The sequence below is a fragment of the Mugil cephalus genome, chromosome 2 (genome assembly GCF_022458985.1).
Source record: "Mugil cephalus isolate CIBA_MC_2020 chromosome 2, CIBA_Mcephalus_1.1, whole genome shotgun sequence".
NCBI lineage: Eukaryota > Metazoa > Chordata > Actinopteri > Mugiliformes > Mugilidae > Mugil > Mugil cephalus.
The window spans coordinates 29,569,378-29,590,836 of record NC_061771.1 but is presented as its reverse complement, the minus strand read 5'-3'; the positions used below and the strand labels follow the sequence as shown (position 1 = coordinate 29,590,836).

General features: G+C 40.0%; 2 protein-coding genes and 1 long non-coding RNA gene across 3 annotated transcripts in view; 1 reads left to right on the top strand and 2 right to left on the bottom strand.

Annotated features, from left to right (window-relative positions):
* The window catches only part of LOC125002857, a 21,797-nt gene extending 19,220 nt beyond the window's left edge, over positions 1-2,577 (top strand). Inside the window, exon 2 of the long non-coding RNA XR_007111842.1 lies at positions 2,526-2,577. This is a non-coding gene — a long non-coding RNA (uncharacterized LOC125002857). The remainder of the gene's footprint in view (positions 1-2,525) is intronic.
* Positions 1-8,910, bottom strand: part of LOC125001639 — a 73,587-nt gene extending 64,677 nt beyond the window's left edge. The window contains exons 1-4 of the mRNA XM_047577251.1: positions 8,821-8,910; positions 7,447-7,809; positions 7,111-7,323; positions 6,549-6,902 (exon numbers count right to left, since the gene is read on the bottom strand). Of these exons, the coding sequence (XP_047433207.1) occupies positions 6,549-6,902; positions 7,111-7,323; positions 7,447-7,809; positions 8,821-8,875 (985 nt within the window). The 5' untranslated portion in view covers positions 8,876-8,910. The remainder of the gene's footprint in view (positions 1-6,548; positions 6,903-7,110; positions 7,324-7,446; positions 7,810-8,820) is intronic.
* A 7,479-nt stretch (positions 8,911-16,389) lies between these two features.
* Positions 16,390-20,500, bottom strand: LOC125003518 (B-cell receptor CD22-like). Its single transcript, XM_047577501.1, has 6 exons — positions 20,488-20,500; positions 20,107-20,346; positions 19,073-19,154; positions 18,910-18,970; positions 18,353-18,573; positions 16,390-17,686 (listed from the first exon to the last, which is right to left on the bottom strand). Exons 1-6 carry the CDS (start codon positions 20,498-20,500, stop codon positions 17,617-17,619), a joined length of 687 nt encoding a protein of 228 aa, XP_047433457.1. The 3' UTR covers positions 16,390-17,616.
* Between the last annotated feature and the right edge of the window lie 959 nt (positions 20,501-21,459).

The following is a 21,459-nucleotide window of genomic DNA, read 5'->3' as shown; positions in this document are numbered from 1 at the left end:
ACGCTAATTTATTTCTTCAATTCAATTTTAATCTCTTGCATTGGGAGTTGCGGATCACTGCCACAACAACAACAAAAAAATGTTGGTGTCATCTGCTAATAAAAACAGTTTTAACAACTTTAACACTTTGATATCATTGATATAAAGTATGAATAAGTTGGGGCCCAAGACTGACCCCTGAGAGACGCTACCAGGAATGCTCAAACATGTTGAACAGTAATCACCCATCTTCACAAACTCCTCATCCAGTCTAATACCTTTCCCTGATAACACAACGCTCTAATTTCATGAGAGAAAATGTTTTAAAATCTATTCATATTCCAATTGTTATAGGTCCAATGAATCAGTAATTTCTTCGGTTGACTCTGTTAATGCCAGAGATGTTGATCTGTTTGATCTGTTTGTCCAAGAATTTATCCAGTCGGTCAATGAGAAGCTTTTTCTAATATTTTGGAGAATTTTGGGAGTACTGAGATGTCTTGGATGAAAGGGGGGTCAGATGTTGTGATGTGGGAAAGATCATTTATGTTTGCTGAGGAGTTTTTTGCAGAACATCTTTTGGTGAGAGAGTCTAAAGTATACAATGGTCTGGATGTATGATTATTGGTCTTAATTCGTTAAGACCAATAATCATGCTCACCGATCTCTGTGTTCGGCGGGGCGCAGGCACAACACGGCTCTGGCACCCGGTGCCACAACGAGTTCTACACAAAAATAAATAAACTAATAAACACATCGTTCATGGATCGTGCCTTTTCCTTGCTGCTGAAAGCAATAATTGATGAGAGGGGAGTTGTGCACACACAGACACACCGACCAGAGTTAGGAGCAACAGCTAAGCGTTGGCAGACGAGCTAACGGTAGTTGAGGGCTAACAGTAGTAACGGTCACGAACGTTAGACGGAGAGTTAATGGTAGTCAACAGCCAACAGCGTTAACGGCTAATGGCAGTAACGGGTAAAAACAACAGCCGTTAACACATCATTAACTCACTTTCGGTTGCTTTTTTTTTAGCAAACACTCACTGACTGTTCGTCTGCCTTCAGTAGACTCCGTTTCATTGAATTTATCTCGTTGTTCTTCTTTCGTTCACTTCGCTCACTTTCCAAAACTGCCTGACTCACACGCAAACATAGCGGTAGGCGGGGCTAAACTGTGTTTACAGTTCTCTAATTGGCCGATCTGACCTGATGCATTCAGGGTACATAAAAACATGGGAAACATTGGAACTTGACAAAACCATACATACAGTTTTCCTATTAAACGAAACAATTAATAAGACATTCATTTCATTTCCCTTTCTTTTCCTAATTTATTTATTTGACACTTTGATATCTTTGATATAAAGTATGAATAAGTTGGGTCCCAAGACTGACCCTTGGGAGACGCCACCATGTTGAACAGTAATCACCCATCTTCAAAAACTCCTCATCCAGTCTAATACCTTTCCCCTGATACCACACCACTCTGATTTCATGAGAGAAAATGTTTTAAAATCTATTCATATTCCAATTGTTTTAGGTCCAATGAATTCGTAATTTCTTCTGTTGACTCTGTTAATGCCAGAGATGTTGATCTGTTTGATCTGAAACCATATCAGCTTACATTAAGAAATTTGTGTTTGTCCAAGAATTTATCCAGTCGGTTAATGAGAAGCTTTTCCTAATATTTTGGAGAATTGTGGGAGTACTGAGATGTCTTGGATGAAAGGGGGGTCAGAGGTTGTGATGTGGGAAAGATCATTTATGTTTACTGACGAGTTTTTTGCAGAACATCTTTTGGTGAGAGAGTCTAAATGATACAATGGTCTGGATGTGGGAGGCTGCAGATGAAGGAGAAGTATTGGAGGGTAACAGTGAAGTGGGGGGTGATACCATGTGTGGGCAGTAGGGGGTGCTGTTCTCAGGGGTGGTTCTGTAGCAGACTAAGAAGAAGCAGGAAGGGGTGTGTAGTGTAAACATGGCTAGTTATGCACACGTTTAAACAGTATGTTGGGCAGTGGATGTTAACACAGAGATGTGGACTCAGTCACTTTTAAAGTGATTTGGTCTGTTCCAGAAGAGATTAAAGTTATTGATTAAATTGATCCTGTGTGAGAGTGAGTGAGGCCAGGTACTTAGACTGAGGAGATGACTGATTCCATCAGCGTCGCACAACGCCAGTCACTTCACTTTAAAGAGATGGATTTTCACACTGAAACTACATTTGCAAGGTTTTGTATTTAAGTCTATGTGCAGCAGTCAGCACAGAGATCCACTGGGTTGTAAAGAGACCTGAAGTTGATGGGTTTCTAGAGGCCAACCTTTAATCACCCAACCAACAGATTTATTTAAAGCTTGCAGGTATTTAATAGTATTTTCCTAATCAGACTGACCGGACATTTACTTTTTGTGTTAAAATTAATAGAAATATTTTTACACTGATAAAATGACTTCCTGGATTTGTTCTGTGGTTCACATCTACAGTTCAGCATATGGTTAATAATCACTTCTGGTCACATGCTCTGATCTCTTTCACCTCTACAGCCTCCACAGGTTCATTGGGTTCAGTCCCACAGCTGAAGAGTTTCTTCTTCCTGGATGGAATCCAAGAAATAAGACGACGGATGAATTACAAATTTCAAAATAAATGAATGGTAAAGTTAAATAACAAACACACTCACCTCATACACAGAATCAAAAGAAGCAGAGGAACCAGCACCATCAAAGTTAACCTGATGACATTCAGTTTTACTGGTAATTTTCCTACAAATGAACAAACACTGATATGAGGTCTTTGTGTCACTAACAGAGTTGATTGTTCAAATCAAGCAAAGAAAAAATGAACCGTCTAAAAACATCCTGACAGTAGATGTTGTTTTACAATCACTGGAGGTTTTCTCTGTAGTGACTTGTTGATAATCTCTGATGCCATGAACTGATATTTGAATCTTTATTTACCTGTGACACCAACCAGGTGAAAGGTGGAGTTATGACGTCCTATTCTGTTCTGGGCTTCACAGTAATAACTCCCTCTGTGTTCAGGTCTGATATCAGTGATGGTGAAGATCTGTCCTGAAGCTTTTGGTGAGTCTTCATTCTCCTTGTACCAGGTGTAGTTAGCTGCTGGGTTAGCATCACTGCTACAGGTCAGAGTCACTGAACTACCCTCCACTATCTCACCAGATGGACTCACTGATACAGAGGGAAGCTTTGGAGGATCTGGAAGAGACCAGGAAACATAAGTTAGAACTAAAATAAAGAGAAAACCTTGTCATGGGAGACAAAGTGCAACAGACTGGATTTGTATATTCACTCACATTTTACATCAACTGTAATGTATCTGGACGACATCTTGCCCATCATGTTCTCAGCTGTACATTGATACTCTCCAGAGTCAGAGGGCTGGACAGAGCTGAGGACAAGCTGTGGTCCATTACTGACAAGTGTTTGGTTCTTGCACCAGGCGTAGTTAGCTGCTGGGTTAGCATCACTGCTACAGGTCAGAGTCACTGAACTACCCTCCATTATCTCACCAGATGGACTCACTGATACAGAGAGAAGCTTTGGAGTATCTGGAGAACATAATGAAATTAGTTTTTAATTTTATCATCAGTTTGTTAAAAATTGGACAGACTTCCAACAGGTCTTCGATGATTAATCATGTTTTAATCTTGTTATCCTCCATATAGTTCAGATGCTACAGTATTAGACCCTCTGAATTTTCTACTATTCTGCATAAAAATAACTCAAAGTATCAGCGAGTTTGCACAATCCAAGTCCTGATAGTCGACAAGAGAGCACAATCAAACTAATGAAAAATAAATACTACTAAAATAAATATACTACTAAAAATAAATTCTACAGTGTAGAATTAGTTAATTTCTGAGGTTGAATTTCATCAGTTCATCCGTTCAGAAGTGTTTTCAAACAATGTAACAAGACTCTAATGTTGTTCAGTTGCTCATTTAGTTGAAATGAATCAGGGATTTGTCTCGGTCTGATCTTCACAACACATGTTTGTGGAAGTGTATGATGACACAGACAAAGGAGCTTTATGAGGAGCTCAGAGAAAGATGTTGCTGTTGCTAATCAGACTCGAGAAGGTTACAAAACCATCTCTTAAGAGTTTGAAATCTACAAATAATCCACAGATAGTCAGACAGATTTAAAACGACTGTTCCCCTCCACAGGAGTGGTCCACCAACAAAGATCACTCCATAATAATCTGAGACGTCCCAGAGGAACCCAGGGGAACTTCTAAGTAGCTGAAGAGTGGCAAGGACCAAAACCTTGCCACATATTAGCTCAACAGTGGTGATGGTGTCTTTTTTGGTTAATAATATGTTACAGCTTTTTGTTTGTTCAGTCAGAGTGTTTACATGCATGTGAAAAAAAGGAATTATTGCCTTAATCGGACTATTACAGGAGAATTTAAGTGCATGTAACCACGTTACTCCGATTAAAATCTGAGTTCTCTTTATCCGATTGAGACACCCAGATAATGCGGTTGGAATTCGATTTTCTCTGGCGTGTATACGATAACCGCAGTTTTCCAAATGGATCATGCGTGGGCGTATGCTCCACCACTGCTGCGCTGGCATGTGAGCCCGGAACAAAAACATCCAAGAAAGGTGGGCGCAGAAGAAGCAGATAAACGGAGTCGCTAGAAGAACCGTCTGAGGGATAGCGCCATCTATCTGCAGCAGAAGTAGCCAGAAGTAACCATTATCCCAATGGTTGTTGTTTGAAATGCCGGTCTGCCGCATGAACGACTCTTGTTTATTATATCATGTAATAATCTCATCCATCCATGAAACATGGGGCCACCAGTGTCCTGGTTTGGACCTGTTCTGCTGCGTCTTGTCATCATTGATGGACCAATGAATTCTGAATTCTACCAGTGAACTCTCAAAGAAAATGTCAGGACATGAGTCCATGAGCTGAATGTGAAGAGAAAGTGGGTCATGGAGGAAGACAACGAGCCCAAGAAAACTAGTGGTTCTAGAAGTCAGGTTCTGCTCAAGGTTTTCATTTTTGGCATTTTGTTAAGCATCTTGGGCCAATTCGCATTGTTATAGAGGATATATGAATGAAATTGAATTGAACTGAACTGAGGTCAAAGTTGCTGTTGTTGCTGCAGAAGGGTGTCACACCAGATACTGAAAACGAGGGTTCACATAGCATTTCATCTCAGATTTGTAATTTTATTGAAAAATGTGGAAAGTTCACATAAACTTTTAACCAGCTCTGTATGTATTGAATCACACTAGACAAAACTTGAGGTAAGTAAACTCACAGACTGAAGGAGAGCGGTAATCCTCATGTCCACTGAAAGCACAGGAGACAGAGTCGCCTGGAGAAAAGTTGTCTGTCAAAGTAGAAGTTTGCTGTGTCCTGATTCTCTGTTGGTTCTTGAACCAGACGTAAAAACGACCAGCTGGACTGCAGCTACTGAGACACTTGAGCTCTGCCTCAGTTTGAGACTGATGGACTGATATTATTCTGGTCACCTGCACCTGCAGAGCTGCACATGACAACACAACAGTAATGTCACATCTGTTTAAATACTCAATGCACAGATACATCCACCTACACAGTTAGAGTTCATCAGTACCTGTGACAGTCAGAGTTGTTCCAGGTAAAACACTTCTCCATTCAAACCATCGTGTCTTGAATTTGAAGTGATACTCAGATGAATCACTCTCTCTAAGGTTAGTGATTCTCAGAGTGGATCTTCTCCATTGTTCAAGGACCTGAACACGACCTGAAAACTGGGAGTCTTTACTCAGGTCCTCAGGCTGTGAGGGATTCATCCACTGACGACTACGATCAGGACGGAACCAGAACTTTGACTCAACAACATCATGATAATAATGACTGTATGTGGAGGAAATGTCCACTGATGAGCCTTTGATGGCACAGATGCTTCTGTCAGTGTAAGTCACTTTGTAGCAGGTTTCACCATTAAAACCTGGAATAGAAAAAACAAAAACTGAAGTGAATCTGTGTGTTTTAATAATAACAGGACATTAACAATCACACATATTAAAAACTATGCACAGTTAAAGTACAATACATCTTTACTTAACTAATGCTCTACCAAAATAAACTCACATGTTAAAGGAGAGTGAAACTCCTCGTATCCCTTTAAGGCACATGAATAGCTGTCTCCATAGTCGTACGAAACTGCATAACTATTAGATGTTTCTCTGATCTCCTGGAGTCCATTTTTGTACCAGACGTAAGAAAGATCAAATGGACGACAACTGGTGAAAGTGACGATGCAGTCCAGGTTTTGCCCATTGGCCCTTTTCTTGACCTGGATGTCCTGAATATCTGGATTAATGAACAAGGAACTGAAATAACTTTTATGACTAAATTGTCAATCGTAATTCCACACACTGAGAAAAGTGAAAAAGGGACATCCACTTTTTTGAAAATAACACAATTTCGTCTTCATTCAAAGTGTAAATGAGAAGCACACAAATATATATATATATATATATATATATATATATATATATATATATATATATATATATAAAAGTTAATCATATTCATTAGTACCTGTGACAGTCAGAGTTGTTCCAGGTAAAACACTTCTCCATTCAAACCGTTGTGTCTTGAATTTGAAGTGATACTCAGATGAATCACTCTCTCTCAGGTTAGTGATTCTCAGAGTGGATCTTCCTGTCTCTGGTTCAAGGACCTGAACACGACCTGAATACTGGGAGTCTTTACTCAGGTCCTCAGGCTGTGAGGGATTCATCCACTGACGACTACGATCAGGACTGAACCAGAACTTTGACTCAACATAATAATAATGACTGTATGTGGAGGAAATGTCCACTGATGAACCTTTGATGGCACAGATGCTTCTGTCAGTGTAAGTCACTTTGTTACAGGTTTGATGAAGGACACCTGAAAGAAGAAGAAGAAAATGTTTTAAAGAACACAACTACAAGAGGATTTATTCTGCAACACTACAGAGGAGGTGGTCGTGGTGTTGGACCATAAATGTCCTGCAGAGATCAAAGAAGAGAAGAGGAAGTGTGGTTTTCTGAAACACAGACACTGATGGTTGGTTCAGAGATGACACTGAGTTAGTGGAAGATTGAAGTAAACTCACATTGTGGAGGAGAGGGAAACTTCTCAGATCCTTTAACAGCACAGGAAACACTGTCTCCCCAATCAAAGGATTGTTGAACTGAATAAGTGTCTTTGTTCATGTTCACTCCATTCTTGTACCAGACGTAGGAACGAGCAGATAGACGACACCTGCTCTGACACTTCACCTCTGCCCAGCTTGATCCTGAAGATGTTTTAACCTCTACATGGAGAACTGAAGTGAATAGAGAAATATCATTTTAACTGTTGTCACCCATTAAATAAACACATTCATCAATAGTTCAGTAACAGTAATGACATGTTTCACATTTGACATATGTGGAGGAGAAATTCTTACCTGAGACAGTCAGAGTGACTCCAGGTGAACCAGTAAAACTTCCACCTTCTTGGTTTGTTATGAATCTGAACTTGTACTCAGCTGAATCGCTCTCTCTCAAGTCTGAGATTCTCAGAGTGCACTTCTTCCAAATGCAACTGTGAGTCACACGACCAGAAAACTTTGAGTCTGTCGACAGATCATAAGGTTCAGACCCTCTAATTTCAGACCCTGTGAACCAAACTTTTTTCTCCACAGTTGTATAACGGTCCCCAACTTTATATGGGTATGTGAAGGAGCTTTGTATTTCCACTGTTGATCCTCCTACAGCACAGATCTGAGTAGAAGAGTAAGTCACTCCATAACCAGTCTGACCAAGTACCACTGGAACACAGAGAACATCAGAGACTAGATTTAGATTCATTGATTAAAGTCAGAAAAATAAACACTTTACTGGTAATGCATCTTAGAAAAATCACCATCAAAGGGGAAATGTATTAAACTAAAATGGTGTGATACAAGAACACAACAGTCTGCTCTGCTTGGGTGGAGTGGTGTGAGTGGAAACTCATGACAAAGGTGAACCACTGAGACGTGTGCAACAACTGTGACATGAAAAACTCTCTTAACAGGAACACAGAGATCACAGATAGTAAAACAGACTCATTACAGAATGAGAAAGAACCAATGAACTATAAAACTATTGATTTTTTTCTAATTTGTTCTTTTTTTGTTTGTTTGTTTGTTTGTTCAAATGATGTTTGTAACCCATCTTGAAACTCATGTTGTAAGCGAACATGAAAGACTCTGATTGCAACAGAATGATACTTGTCAATACTTTTAAACAATGTTACACTGTCCCTTTAAGGGTTTGGGGCATTGATGTGGTTGTTAGCAGGGTGAGGAGTTGGTGGTTAGTAAGTTCAACAAAGACAGTAGGACACATTTTCACAAACACACAAACAAATGACACTGAGATAGTGGATCTTTCTAAGTACCTGGGAGTTCACCTAAACAAGAGGTGGTCAGAGCAGACTCGACCTGCTAAGGAGACTTAGATTCCTTCAGAGTGCACGGAGCACTCCTGAGGACCGTCTATGACAAACACACACTGAACACTGTAATGTTTTTATTACTTCTCTTTAGCTGCCGTCTTTAAACTGCTGCTGCATCACTGACTATTTCTCCACTCTGGGACAAATAGAGGCTTAATGTTTAAGAATCAACACATTTCTACAATAGTCAAAGTCAAGTATAAGAAGTTAGTCACTAGAAATGTGTCATTTTTACATGAAAACTAATCTGTGAGCTAATACGTTTTGTAAGAAAAAAGAATCATCTACAGCTGTTAGATGAATGTAGTTGAGTAATAAGTATAATATTCCTGATCAGTACCTGACACAGAGAGAAGGAAGACAAAGAATCCCCTCGTCGCTGCAGTTAAACCCATCGCTGCTCCTCACGTCTGTCAAACAGCCGACAGATCACATACTTAAGTACAACAGTACGTCAGTTACTGGCAGAATATATTTCCTGTGTAGAGACACCTTCTCCTGTCAGAGATCGCCCTGTTAAATATATCTTACTTCCTCTTTACATCATTAATATGCATCAGCAAAGTAATGACTGTAAATTCTCAAGCTGAAATGAAGACTTGATTCTTACTTCTGTTTTTCATCAATAAACCTCCTAAAATGTGACTTATAGACTTGATCATTATAGACTTGAGTGTCACTCTGTGAAATTAAAAGTGAATCTCTGAGACATGTTTGTTTAAATCTTTCTTTTTCTAAAGTTCTGCTGATACACTCAAGCTGTGCAACATCAGCAGTTCCTGGTAGACACATTCTAACAGTCAGTCTAAAAATATATTCAGAGAAAAAGGTGTTATTTTCTATGTTCCAGTCATTTCTCCTATAATGCTGCATCTTATAAGAAATCAGAAAGTGGTTGCTGTTGAAATTAGTTCTTCTACCTTCAAAGTTTGTCTTCAAAACAAGAGACTTTCATCAAAGTGTTGACCAGAGGCCATGAAATTCTCAGAGGTTTGATGACGACAGGAGAAAGAAAACTTTGAGGAAGAGAAGTGGGCGTTACCAAGTTGAACTAATCTCATCTTTGACGACCAATGGGAGTGACTGATACAGTTGATTGACATATGGCTCAAAGTTCCCAAATGATTCCTGAAGGATCCACCGTCCACAGCTTGAAGGACTATCAAACGTCTGCAACAAAGTAAACACAAAACTAAGTGTATGAACACTTCTGTGTAGGTACCTTGGAGGGATCACCAGTGATCATAATTCATTCTAAAAAGCTGTTTTTTTTTCATAGATATATAATTTTGATCAACAACATTAATCCACGTGCTATCTGACACATATTAATGAAGATACTCTGAGGCAGCTGAACCAGACTGAGTCTCTCCAGAGTTGGAGTCGAGGTTGTTGTTGGTCATTTGTGTCGAGGGCAGGGTCCACTGGATCCAACCATCTGGGTACCTCATTACCAGCCTGCTGCTTCCCAGCTCCACACCCTGAACAGGACGACACACAACACCTGATCCAACTTTATGTAACCAGGTTGAAATGATATCTTTACTTTTACGTTTGAAATGTCACCAAATCCTGATGAGTATTGGTTCTTATACGTTTAAGGTGTGTTTTATTGCCTATATGTATGCCTGGATGTTGTATTCAGACCAGTGTTAATACCTGTACTGTCTCTTTAAGAAGTCGCAGCCTTGTGTCGTCATTACGGTGCGTCTCTCAGTTGGCTCCAGACCAGCTGAGAGGAAGTAATGTATTATTTTGCTCGTCATTTTTGAACATTTATTTGGGTTTTTGGACAATGCAAACTTTATTTCATGCATGTATAAATGTTGGGTTTTAGGCTGCGAACATGCAGTTCATGGGTCAATTGAATATGAACTTTGTAAACTGACTTTTTGCAAGTTGAAGTAGACATATTCCACATGAAAGTCTACATGGTTTCCTGTATGTTTCTCTGCCCACAGGAGCTTGAGACTTGTGTGCTGTGTGGAGACTGCATGTCACAGAGCCGTGTGTGTTTTTCTGTTGATTTGTACAGATAAATCTTCTATCCTGCCTTCATTAAAGAGCAACCAGCAGCTGATTGTGGTCAGAGTCCTTTCTTCATTCCTCACAACATAGAACACAACGCAGAACTTATATGGGTTAATGGAGGCGCATCCAACCTGGTTTAAAGACAATGCACGCCCGTTACATGTACATAATATCTATGGAGACACAAGACAATACTGACGGCTGATGACAGTGAGCGATCACTCACCTGCAGGTTCTCCAGAGCTCTGGCAGCCATGTTGACATTCTTGGAGTTGACGAAGGCTCAGAAGAGTTCATGAAGAATTATGATGCTTTCAAGCTCACCAAACCTGTCACCATGGAAACACAAAGCCTCTAATGTACAGGGAAGCTGAGTAGTACTGATGTGTAGCTCAGGTGAAGGTGATCACATGTATAATCCTACGATGTTCATCATTTCAGAAACAATAAACAAACATGGAGGTTTTGGGTGATACATACAACCATGTGTGTCTTTATTTACATCCTGTAATGAGAAATGATGTATCGTACAGTATCTTACACCATCAACATCGTGATCTGTATATATGTTTTAACTGTGTGTATCTGTAACTTGTTGAAACACTGCATGGCTACAAGTTGAGTTGTTGCTAATGACATTTATAATATACTCATTGTTTGTTTTATGGCATTTAGCACAGTTAGCCTACATTCAGCACAGTTAGCCTGCAGTTAGCAGAGTTAACCCACATTTAGCACAGTTAACCCACATTTAGCTTATGGTTAGCACAATTAGCCTGTGTGTGACAAAGTAATGCGCGCTTAAACGTGCATGTGTGTGTGCGTTCTACAACTCTGTGTGTGTGTAACTGTAATAACACAAAGTTACCTGTGTAGTGTATGTTGGTGTGTGTTGTTGTAACATAAATGTGTGGGACACAGGGAGCAGCTGTATTAACAGCAGAGACAACAAGAGGAGTCCCTGATTAATGAAGTGGTCTCAGCTGTGGCCCAGGCCTGTGGGTCAGGGTTGCTGTGGCAACCCAACGTGGTTGTCAATGACGACAGAAGCGCACTGGGCCGGGACACAGAGAAGAGGTGGATTATCTCCCTCTGTGCTGGTCGCACATTTGGGCTCACTGTGACAAAACGGTAGCTCCTATTAGAAAATCACACAGACCGTAGGCGTCATAAGACCTTCCTGAAGACGTTGATATGTTTCTTGTCTTTCTGGAGTAAATATTTTGGAGTTTTGAAATATATGGAGTTTAAGGAAATCTTTGCATTGCAGTCAATGGAGAACAGACAGGGACGTGACCGCGAACAGAGACTCACAGTTTAAATTCTGTACATCTCACTGCTTTGCCGAGCACATTTTGAGAGACACAACAAGTTTGTCTACAACTGTGGAAAAAATCGTGTCTAGAGTATAGATTGTGATCGGGACGAGTATGGAAAGAGAAAGGTTTCAAGCAATTTCAGACAGCTGTCTTCACTCTAAGTGATGAATCGTCCACTCTGGCTCTGGATTCTGTGCAAAAAGATCGTGGTCATTGAACAGTGATGGATCAAAATCTATAAGACCTATCAAAACGTGGATTAACACATCAATACACAAGGCTTGTGACTACAATTCAAAGTTTACATGAAGTCTCTAGGTGAAAGCATGCCTGAGCAATAGACCTTTAAAAGACTTATGTTATGAAAAATTCATATTTTGTAGCAAGTATTAGCACACCGATCCCGATCAAACCAACATTTTGATATATAACTCTAAGGGACGGAAAAAGGAGAAAGAGGAAAAGTAATAATAAGAAGAAACAAGCAGTATAACAACAGGGCACTAATAATAAACTGCACTTATTTATTTATTAATATTAAATATTTATGGACTGGAATGTATTTTTGTATCTGAACCAGATAAACTGACTGATATATGAGCCCTGAATGCTCTCCTAGACTGACTGCTAAAAAATAACAATATCCCAATAATTACTACCAGTGAAGATGTAGTTTTTGCTGCACTTGTCTGTTATGACTATGGGTCATGTTGTGTGTGGGCTCTGCCTGTGTAGTGCTGTTCTACTATCAGCGTCCTGTGTGTAGGACAGTGTTTGGGGGAAAGCTGTATGACATGGCTACAAGTGTAAAGTGAGACTCCAGCTTTTTGTTCCTTTACAACATTTCCTATTTGTTAATTTCATGTTTTAATAATTTCATATGTGTCTGGCCATGTGTTTAATAATGCCTGATGAATGAGTTGTGTAGTGGCCTTATTCTCAGCACGTTTCTGCAGTTGAACAGCGCCACACTGTGGACAGAAGTGATAATGCATTTAGCTCTTTAGTCCTCAGATGAGGTGATGACAGCCTGAATCATGATGAACTTCTCAAGCAGCCGTTTACTCTGCTCTTCCTCAAAGCCACCTCCTAAAGCAGAATAAAAAAACTTTAGGTTTTTAGTTGTTGGTTTTGTGTGTAGGTCTACACATGAAACTGATGACAGACTTTGATAAATTTGAGTCGTTGAGTCACTTGTGAAGCTCCTCACCGTGAGTTGTGTGACCCGGCAGGTCAACAGTTTCCTGGATGCTTCCTTACAGAGCTCATCCAATGATTAATCTCAGAATGCAGATTTGACATTGTTTGGTTGAGATGTATTGGTCTGCTACGCTACGCAGGACTTGCTGACCTTTAACCCCATCAGTGCACAGCCCTTACAGAAGTATCCCATCGGCCAATCAGGAGCCAGCTGAATGGACATGTCAGCATCTGTGAGGGCAGACGAGTCCTGGTCCAGAAACAAGTAATAGTAAGACGTTTGCAATCTCACCGTTATAATGTGAATAGAATATTAATTGAGAGACGGTGAAACTAACTACAGAAAAGACACCTCCTCTGGGATGTGGGAATTACAAATCTGAGGGATGAGCCTAATTAAAACAATGATAGTACTTTGCTAAGTGGAGTTATTTACAGAGCTCAAGGTACATCTAAAGGAGTGAAACACACTTTGTGAGTATGTGTGTGAGTACCTGTCTGCTTCTGACCTCATTGCTATTGTTCTCTCTGGGGATCTGTATTGATCCGTTCTTTAGACTTTTCAGTTGTATGTCGTTAGCAGCATTGGTCACAAATGCACTGCCAATGTCCCACTGACTTTATTGCACAGTCACAGGTAACGACAGAGAGAGAATGGACGACCTGACTGTCAGGAGCGTTGAAGTGAACGACCGGAGCCGGAGGAGTCAGAGACAGAACATGCATTAGAAAGGGTAAGGAAAATGACTGAAAGAAACGGAGTAAAGTCTCAACACATCTGCTTGATCGTACAAAATGAGTTAAAATTGAAGCTTCAAATCTGAGACTTGGTGGTGTAGTGGTAGCACTGATGTCTAACACCAAGAAGATTCACGGTTTGAGTCCGATTCATCCGAGTTCAGATGACCCTCCAGATGACAGTTATTTAATTATCATTATAATTCATTTTAATAACAAACAGGTGATGTAATGTAATTCCTTTAGTAATTCACTTTACACATAATCTGCTGATACATTAATTTAAGCAACAAAAAATCTGAGGAGCCAGTTGGGAGCTGAAAGAGACGGCTCTTTTCAGTGAGTCGAACCAAAAGAACCAGCTCTCTAGAAAGAGCTGGAATTCCCATCACTAGAGCCAATAGTCAGTTCATCCTCACTGTCTCTGCAGCTCAGAGAGAGAGAGAGAGGGAAGGGTCAAGTGAGCAGCAGCAGGAATATGATAAAGTCATTTTAAAGATATTTATATATTTTTTATTATGCATTTATTTTGTGAGGGTTACTAGGGTTTCCAGACAAACCATTCGCAACCAACTCCACAGCTTTGGTGGACTTGCAGGTGACTCCACCGCCAAGACATTTGCAGTGGGCACAAGACCGTGTGACCTGGACAATGCAGCAGTGGTGTACTGTCCCATTCACTGATGAGTGTCAGGTCACCGTGCACAGAAAGGATGGTCGTCAGCGTTGCTGGAGAAGGCGAGGTGAGCGATACGCCGAGGTCAACATGGTCCCCAGGGTTCGCTTTGGTGGAGGAGGTGCAACAGTCTGGGCAGGCATCACCAGTCAGCGCAAAACAGATTTGGTTATTGCAGATGGCTCAGTCACTGCACGTTCTTACCTCAGAGACATCATAGAACCCATCATCGTCCCCCAATTGCACCAGCACACCCCCAACTTTCTGTTCATGGATGATAATGCTCCACCACATCGTGCCAGAATTGTCACAGCTCGACTTCAGGAAGTCAGAGTGCTTCATGTGGTATCACCAGCAATGTCCCCTGACCTGAACCCCACAGAGCACGTCTGGGACCAGCTGAAGCAGAGACTGGATGATTGTACCCCACCCCTATGTGACCTGGGAGAACTGCGTGTAGCACTTGTGGAAGGATGGAACGCATTGCCTCAGAACAACATCATGACGCTAGTGAGGAGCATGCGACTTCGCTGTCAAGCTCATTCATTGCTGCAAATGGTGGAAACACCTGCTACTGGCATTGTCAATTTTTGTTACTTGGGGCTATCCTTGTTATTGTCTACATTTTTGGGGTAATACATATTAAACTAATGAAAATGGTGTTTCTTCTCATTCATTATAAGTAATATCAAAGGGATCTTTTACTTATTTCATTAAAATTCAGACCAAATAGGAAAAGCACTCATGTAAATAACAATATCCCTAACTTATTGTGAGTAGTGTACTTGTCATCTCACTTCACAGCAAAAATAATTCATATCTAAATCAAGTTTCAAGTAATAAGTCACATTTCAAACTGTTGACACAGCTGCTTAAGAGGGACTTGACTGATGTGTGAATGGTTTGGAAGTTGGTGGCTGCTATAAACGCAGCTGGCCACTAGATGTCACTGGAAGCTTCAAATCTTTTTTGGGTACAAGGAAGGAAGAAGCACCAGAAGCTTCATGAGGCTTCATCCACCCATCTCTAGTTGAAAACAATGTTGTTCTCCATGGCCTCATTTATTTAGAAAACTTCATGTTAGTAATTGTGGTCGTTGGTTAGGCTGCATTCATTTATTTTAGTAGATTCATGGACAGAAATGGTTTAATGTTATGTTGGATGGACACACAAAGTATGCATACTTGATATAAAAAACACATTGGTTTAAAAGATGCTAACTGAATACACTAAAATAAAAAAAAACAAGTCATGTTGATTTGCATAGAGTAACTGAACATACTATATATACAGAAGTCATGTCAGTTTTTACATTGGTTAGTTTCATGAACATGAAATGAAGGAAACAGTATAAATCTATGAAAAAAAATTATTCAGACGAATAAAAATTGAGTATGGTATACACAAAGAAGTTTGGGTAAACATGACTTTAATATGTGCAACTGATGCACATATTTCTTTCATGTAAACTGAAGACTTTTCCCCCTATACAGGTTTATTGTACCAGGCTACACTCAGGCAGGAACACTGGATGATGTTCCTCAACGTGTCCGAGTCATAAACCTTGTGTGTCACGACCAGACAAGGGCTCAGGATGCAGATGCAAGGGTTTAGTTTTCTCAATAACAGTCTTTATTAAGAAAGCTCAGGTTCAAAAATCCAAGACAATGAAAACAAAGTAGGCTCTGAAAAAAACAGCCTCTGAAATACTTCTTTAAAGAAAAGACGAAACTAAAAATCACTCCACTGAAGCAGGAAAACACAAAAGACCAAACTTATAAACAGAGGAAATTCAGTATGGTAAAAACTTACGAAAAAAAAAACTCTCTCTGGAGGAAACAGAACAAAATCCAAATAACAATCGTGGTCAAGGCTGTGGTGAACGCACTACGACAAAGACGAACACTCACAAGACACAAGACAAAGCGAGACGCAGACTATTTGAACACATGGAGGTAATGGGGAACAGGTGGAAGTAATCTGGAATCAGGGAAGACAATCAGACCGGTGACACACAAGAAAGGGTGATTGACCTGAAACGAGAGGAGAGTTACTCTTCAAAATAAAACAGGAAGTGATGAGACAAAACATGGAGAGAGGACAAAAGCCCAACTTAACCTCACCGCAATGTGACCGAGTTTGGTTCTCACACACTAACCATATATGAATCTCTCTCCCACACATTTAAGTGTCAGTGTCCATAGTCAGATCATCGTCTTGTCCTCAGTCGTCCTCTTTGATCACTCTTTCTTCTTCCCTTTCTCTTTTCTTTCATGAATCTTTTTTTTTTTAATGTTGTAGAATCAAATTATTAAACATTTAAGTCTAATAACTGCACTCGTCAAAAGGGGGCACCACTTACAAATGTAAAGTACACTTAGAATGAATCAAAATTAAAGACTTAGATTTGTTTAAGGTTTGTTTAGTCTTATCACACGTATCAACTGCTCAAATATGAAGGTGATAGTCTACTTATGGGAACTCCTTGGATGCTGCTCTGAATAACTGGATCGGCGACCAAACGCTGTCGTGGTGAGCTCGACCTTCCACAGTGGTATCATCGGGGAAACCAGCGGTACCGAGGTGTTGAGAGCAGTTTGATGGACAGTCATCCAGGTCCGGACCACAGTGTTGGTCACACTCAGTGTTACGCAGACAAGGTGGCGTTCATAAAGTTGCCATGAGGCAGAGTCTGATGTGGTAAAAAGTGGTTGTTGATGATGAAATAGAAAAAAAAAAAAAGTCTACAAAAATATCAATGTGTGACTGTCTTAACGGTTCAAATAAAATTCCGCTTGCGTGGTGCATTAAATGTGGCAAGAATGAAAATAAAACTTAAATATGCCGACAGGTGAAACAAAAACTTTGAATTAAAACTAAAAACTATCGCGGAGAATAAAAGACGAACTTTACAGAATGTGGACAAAGAGAAAAACGACTGAGAACAACTTGAGACTGACCAGGCTCTTATAAACCCTTCTCTCCAGGGTGTGTCTTTCTGTTACGAAACTGTTCTTTGCGCCTGACGATGATTTACATATCAATGCTTTCGTTTCAAGAGCAGAGTTGTTGATGAACTCCTGAAATCATCGTCTACAATATAGTAGCACATTGTCCATTTTTTGACAAACTTCATAGAAACTTCAGATGGAGACACAGGTTTGTGTTGTGTTCATTTTCTGCGTTTGTTCTTCACTGTGCTGTACAATGCAGACACATCCTCCTCAGCTTCACGTCCTATTCTGAAATGGGTAAACATACGTTTTAAAAACTAACAGCAGTAAAACCACAATAATAAGGCAGTTTAATAAGAACAGATTTAACATGGTGTGACATCATGAGAGGTACTCTGAGCGGGACGAGTGGAGGCAGTGCAAAAACTGAAAAAAAAAACAGGCAAAACAAGGTCCAAAAGGGCAAACAAGCTTTATTGATCCGAAGAAAGAGTCCACTACCACTCAACTGAAAGTGTCCCACAGGAGTTAGGAGGTCCTCTAAGTCCTTCCACCTCAACATAATCTTCCTCCACAACTATCTGTCCTTTCCCCCTGCTTCCTCTTTTAACTCACTCCCCTGTTTGCAGTCTCCTCGCCGTCTGTTCTCCTCCAGCTCCTCCCACACCAATAAAAAGCCCTCTTCTGTCCTCAGCTCCTCTCTTTTCCTCCCAGCTCTCTCTTAATTAGGAGACCTGAGCAGCTACACCTGGGAGAGGAGTGAGGCCTGCTGGGAAGTGTAGTAGGGGCGGCCATTTTGTGAGGCTGAGGCCAGCTTTGTAGAGGAATGTAGTGGCCCTCTACCACCTGCCCCAAGGTGATGCTACAATGGTTACCTCCATCCACCAGCCAAGTTACACATTAAACATGTAGTGCAGACTTTGAGGAAATTTAATAAAAAGGTAAAAGACTCACCCTGAAGCAGTTAACTGGATAGCTGTGTACACTACATCATCTCCCTCCTTCACTCTCTTCTTCTTCTGTTTGTTGTGTTGAGCTAGCATGATGTTGGAGTAGAGAGGATCTTCTTGGTTCTTAGAGAAACCTACGGTGGCGTAGCAAACTTCATCCTGCTGCTCTGCTGATATTCTCTGTGTTGTAGCTGCAGCGTTGTCATTTTCTGGACCCACACTTGACTGAAGGGCAAATATTTAATCAGTAAGAGAACTTTAACTAGTTAGAAAATGGACAATAACTGCAACACACAAGATAACAGTATAGTATAAAAGATGAACGACTAAAGATGGACATCTGCCTCAGCCACCCAACCTTTATAAACAAAAAACTTGTTGATTTATCCTGTTAATGTCCCTCTCTCATTTATGACAGAGAATAAGTGACTGATGTGAATACATGGCTCTAGGTTCATCAAATGAAAACCAATCAGGATGAAAAAAGAGTGGGGGGCAGGAACACAAGTTTCCAAATGTTCTCGTTTGTTTTCAGACTAAAGTGGAACTCATTGTCCTTACCTCTGCTTTGTTGTTTGATCTTTGTCTGGACCCTGAGGTTTGTTTCCAGGATCTCTTTCTTCTGCAAAGAAGCAGAATGAACAAACAGAAGGATCCTAAGAAATCACTAAACAACTGAGTTTGAGATGCATTATTGATGAACCAGTGAAAATGAACTGCTCACCTAATCAGCAGGAAGACAGACAGGAAAATGATGACCAGGAAAAAAACTGTTAATGACCCAGCTACTGCTGATTTCACTGAACCTGTGTTAAAATGGAAACACAGCAAAATAATTACTATCTATCTATCTATCTATCTATCTATCTATCTATCTATCTATCTATCTATCTATCTATCTATCTATCTATCTATCTATCTATCTATCTATCTATCTATCTATCTATCTAGTAATTTGTGTTACTTATCCTTATTATTGTTATTATTATTATTATCGCCGTAACACTTAGTAATACCTGTCTTCTTGTTTGTATCCTTATCATGTTTCTGTGTTTTATTTATTGTTACATGCCTTGACTACTCTGTACAACACATATGCTGACAATCTGGAGACTCCAATCCAGTGTCACTGTGGTGAATTTGGTGTAAGAACCAGCTCACACCATGTTTTTAACAGTTTGTTCTCCTATTATTGCTGTGCCTCCTTGAATTTCAGTAACATTTCATTGTCTCCTGTTGCCACAGTCTCTTCCTGTGTTTATGCCATGAAGACTTGGATGATGATGGCTCCAACTTTCTAACAAGGATGCACTTGTTAGAAGGCACTTATACACTCAAAATAGGAAGTGGAACTAATGTCCTATTCATACAGGATCATTTTTATCTGGGGACCTCTTGTAATTTGTAAAAATTGTGGAGGTCTATGTCTGAAATTTGTAATGTAAAAATTACACTGCAAACTACCTACCCTGTTTCTCCTAACACAGAGGTCCTTTAATAAAACTAATGCCTCTTGTCACTTAACAATTATGAAGGCTGTGCTATAAATCAAAGACAGCTGTTAGGGTGAAAAGATGAGATGTCGCTGACCCAAAGGGTGAACTCCACGTCTAAAGCCACTGTACTCTGATGGAAAACAGTGGATGTGAGTTTGTATAATGTAGTTTTCAGACATAAAATGTTCACAGCTTCAAGTCATTTATGGCCTTTAAACCGATGATGGAGAGATAAATGAACTACAGGATGAGTCTGACCTACCTGTGACACCAACCAGGTGTAAGGTGGAGTTATGACGTCCTCTTCTGTTCTTGGCTTCACAGTAATAACTCCCTCTATGTTCAGGTCTGAAGTCAGTGATGGTAAAGATCTGTCCTGAAGCTTTTGGTGAGTCTTCATTCTCCTTGTACCAGGTGTAGTTAGCTACTGGGTTAGCATCACTGCTACAGGTCAGAGTCACTGAACTACCCTCCACTATCTCACCAGATGGACTCACTGATACAGAGGGAAGCTTTGGAGGATCTGGAGGAGAATTAAAACAAGTCTGTTTTTAGGTAAAATTCGATCAGTTCTTCAAGGAGCAGAAACAACACAACTATAAACAGGATATGTTCCACAACACAATCCCAGACGGATTCAGACCTTTCATTAACATCTGTCCTGGGTAATCCTAACACTAGTGTCCAGCTTAAAGTACTTGTCTCCACATGTGTCCCCAGCCAACACTTGGTATCTGATCTCATAATAATAATCAATGATGGGTTTTTTTGTTCTATTTGATCATTTGGGTCAAATATTATAATTTTATAACAGCTGTTAGCTACAGTGGATCTCTATTGTTGTATCAGAACCACAAACACTGGTTTGTTTATCATGACTTTGATATTTTGGAACAAGTAGTTAAGTCTCTCTCTCACCAAAGGAAAACACCCTGATGTATCATTTATTTATTTATCTCTAGCTGACCTGCAAAACCCTGATGAAGTCTAATAACACCTAATAAGTGTCAGAATTAGACTTTTGTGATTACTGAGGAAATACACAACTTAACTCCACATGTCTGCTTATACATCAACATAACACTTCTTTTTGAAAGACATAATTACTTCTTTTTCAGTTGTTTTTTTATTATTTACTTTGGTAACAGCTCTATTTACTAATGAACAAACACCACTTAAGGCTATCATCATCTATAATAGCAGTCGTGTGTTATTTCCTGAATGAGGCAACATTCTGCTCATGGAACAGCTCCACTGCTGAGTAGTGACACTAAATGTGGACTCAGGTCAAATTACTCTGATGTGTCCTCAGTGTTGTGGTGAGTTCACACGTGTACTTTAAGCTGGTCACTGGAGATCAGTCTGAACGGAGCCATAGTTTAGAAAGTTAGCAGGCTAAGATTTACAATATTTGGGAATGTTTCCAACAAAGTGATTAATTAATTAATACTCACACTGGACATCGATGAACAGAGATGAAGAATTTGAATATCTATATTGGTTCTCAGACTTGCAGTAGTAGTTTCCTCTGTTGTTAGAGCTGATAGAAATGAAAGCAAGCACACCATCTGATCCTTGACTCAGTGTTTGGTTCTCCTTGTACCAGGTGTAGTTA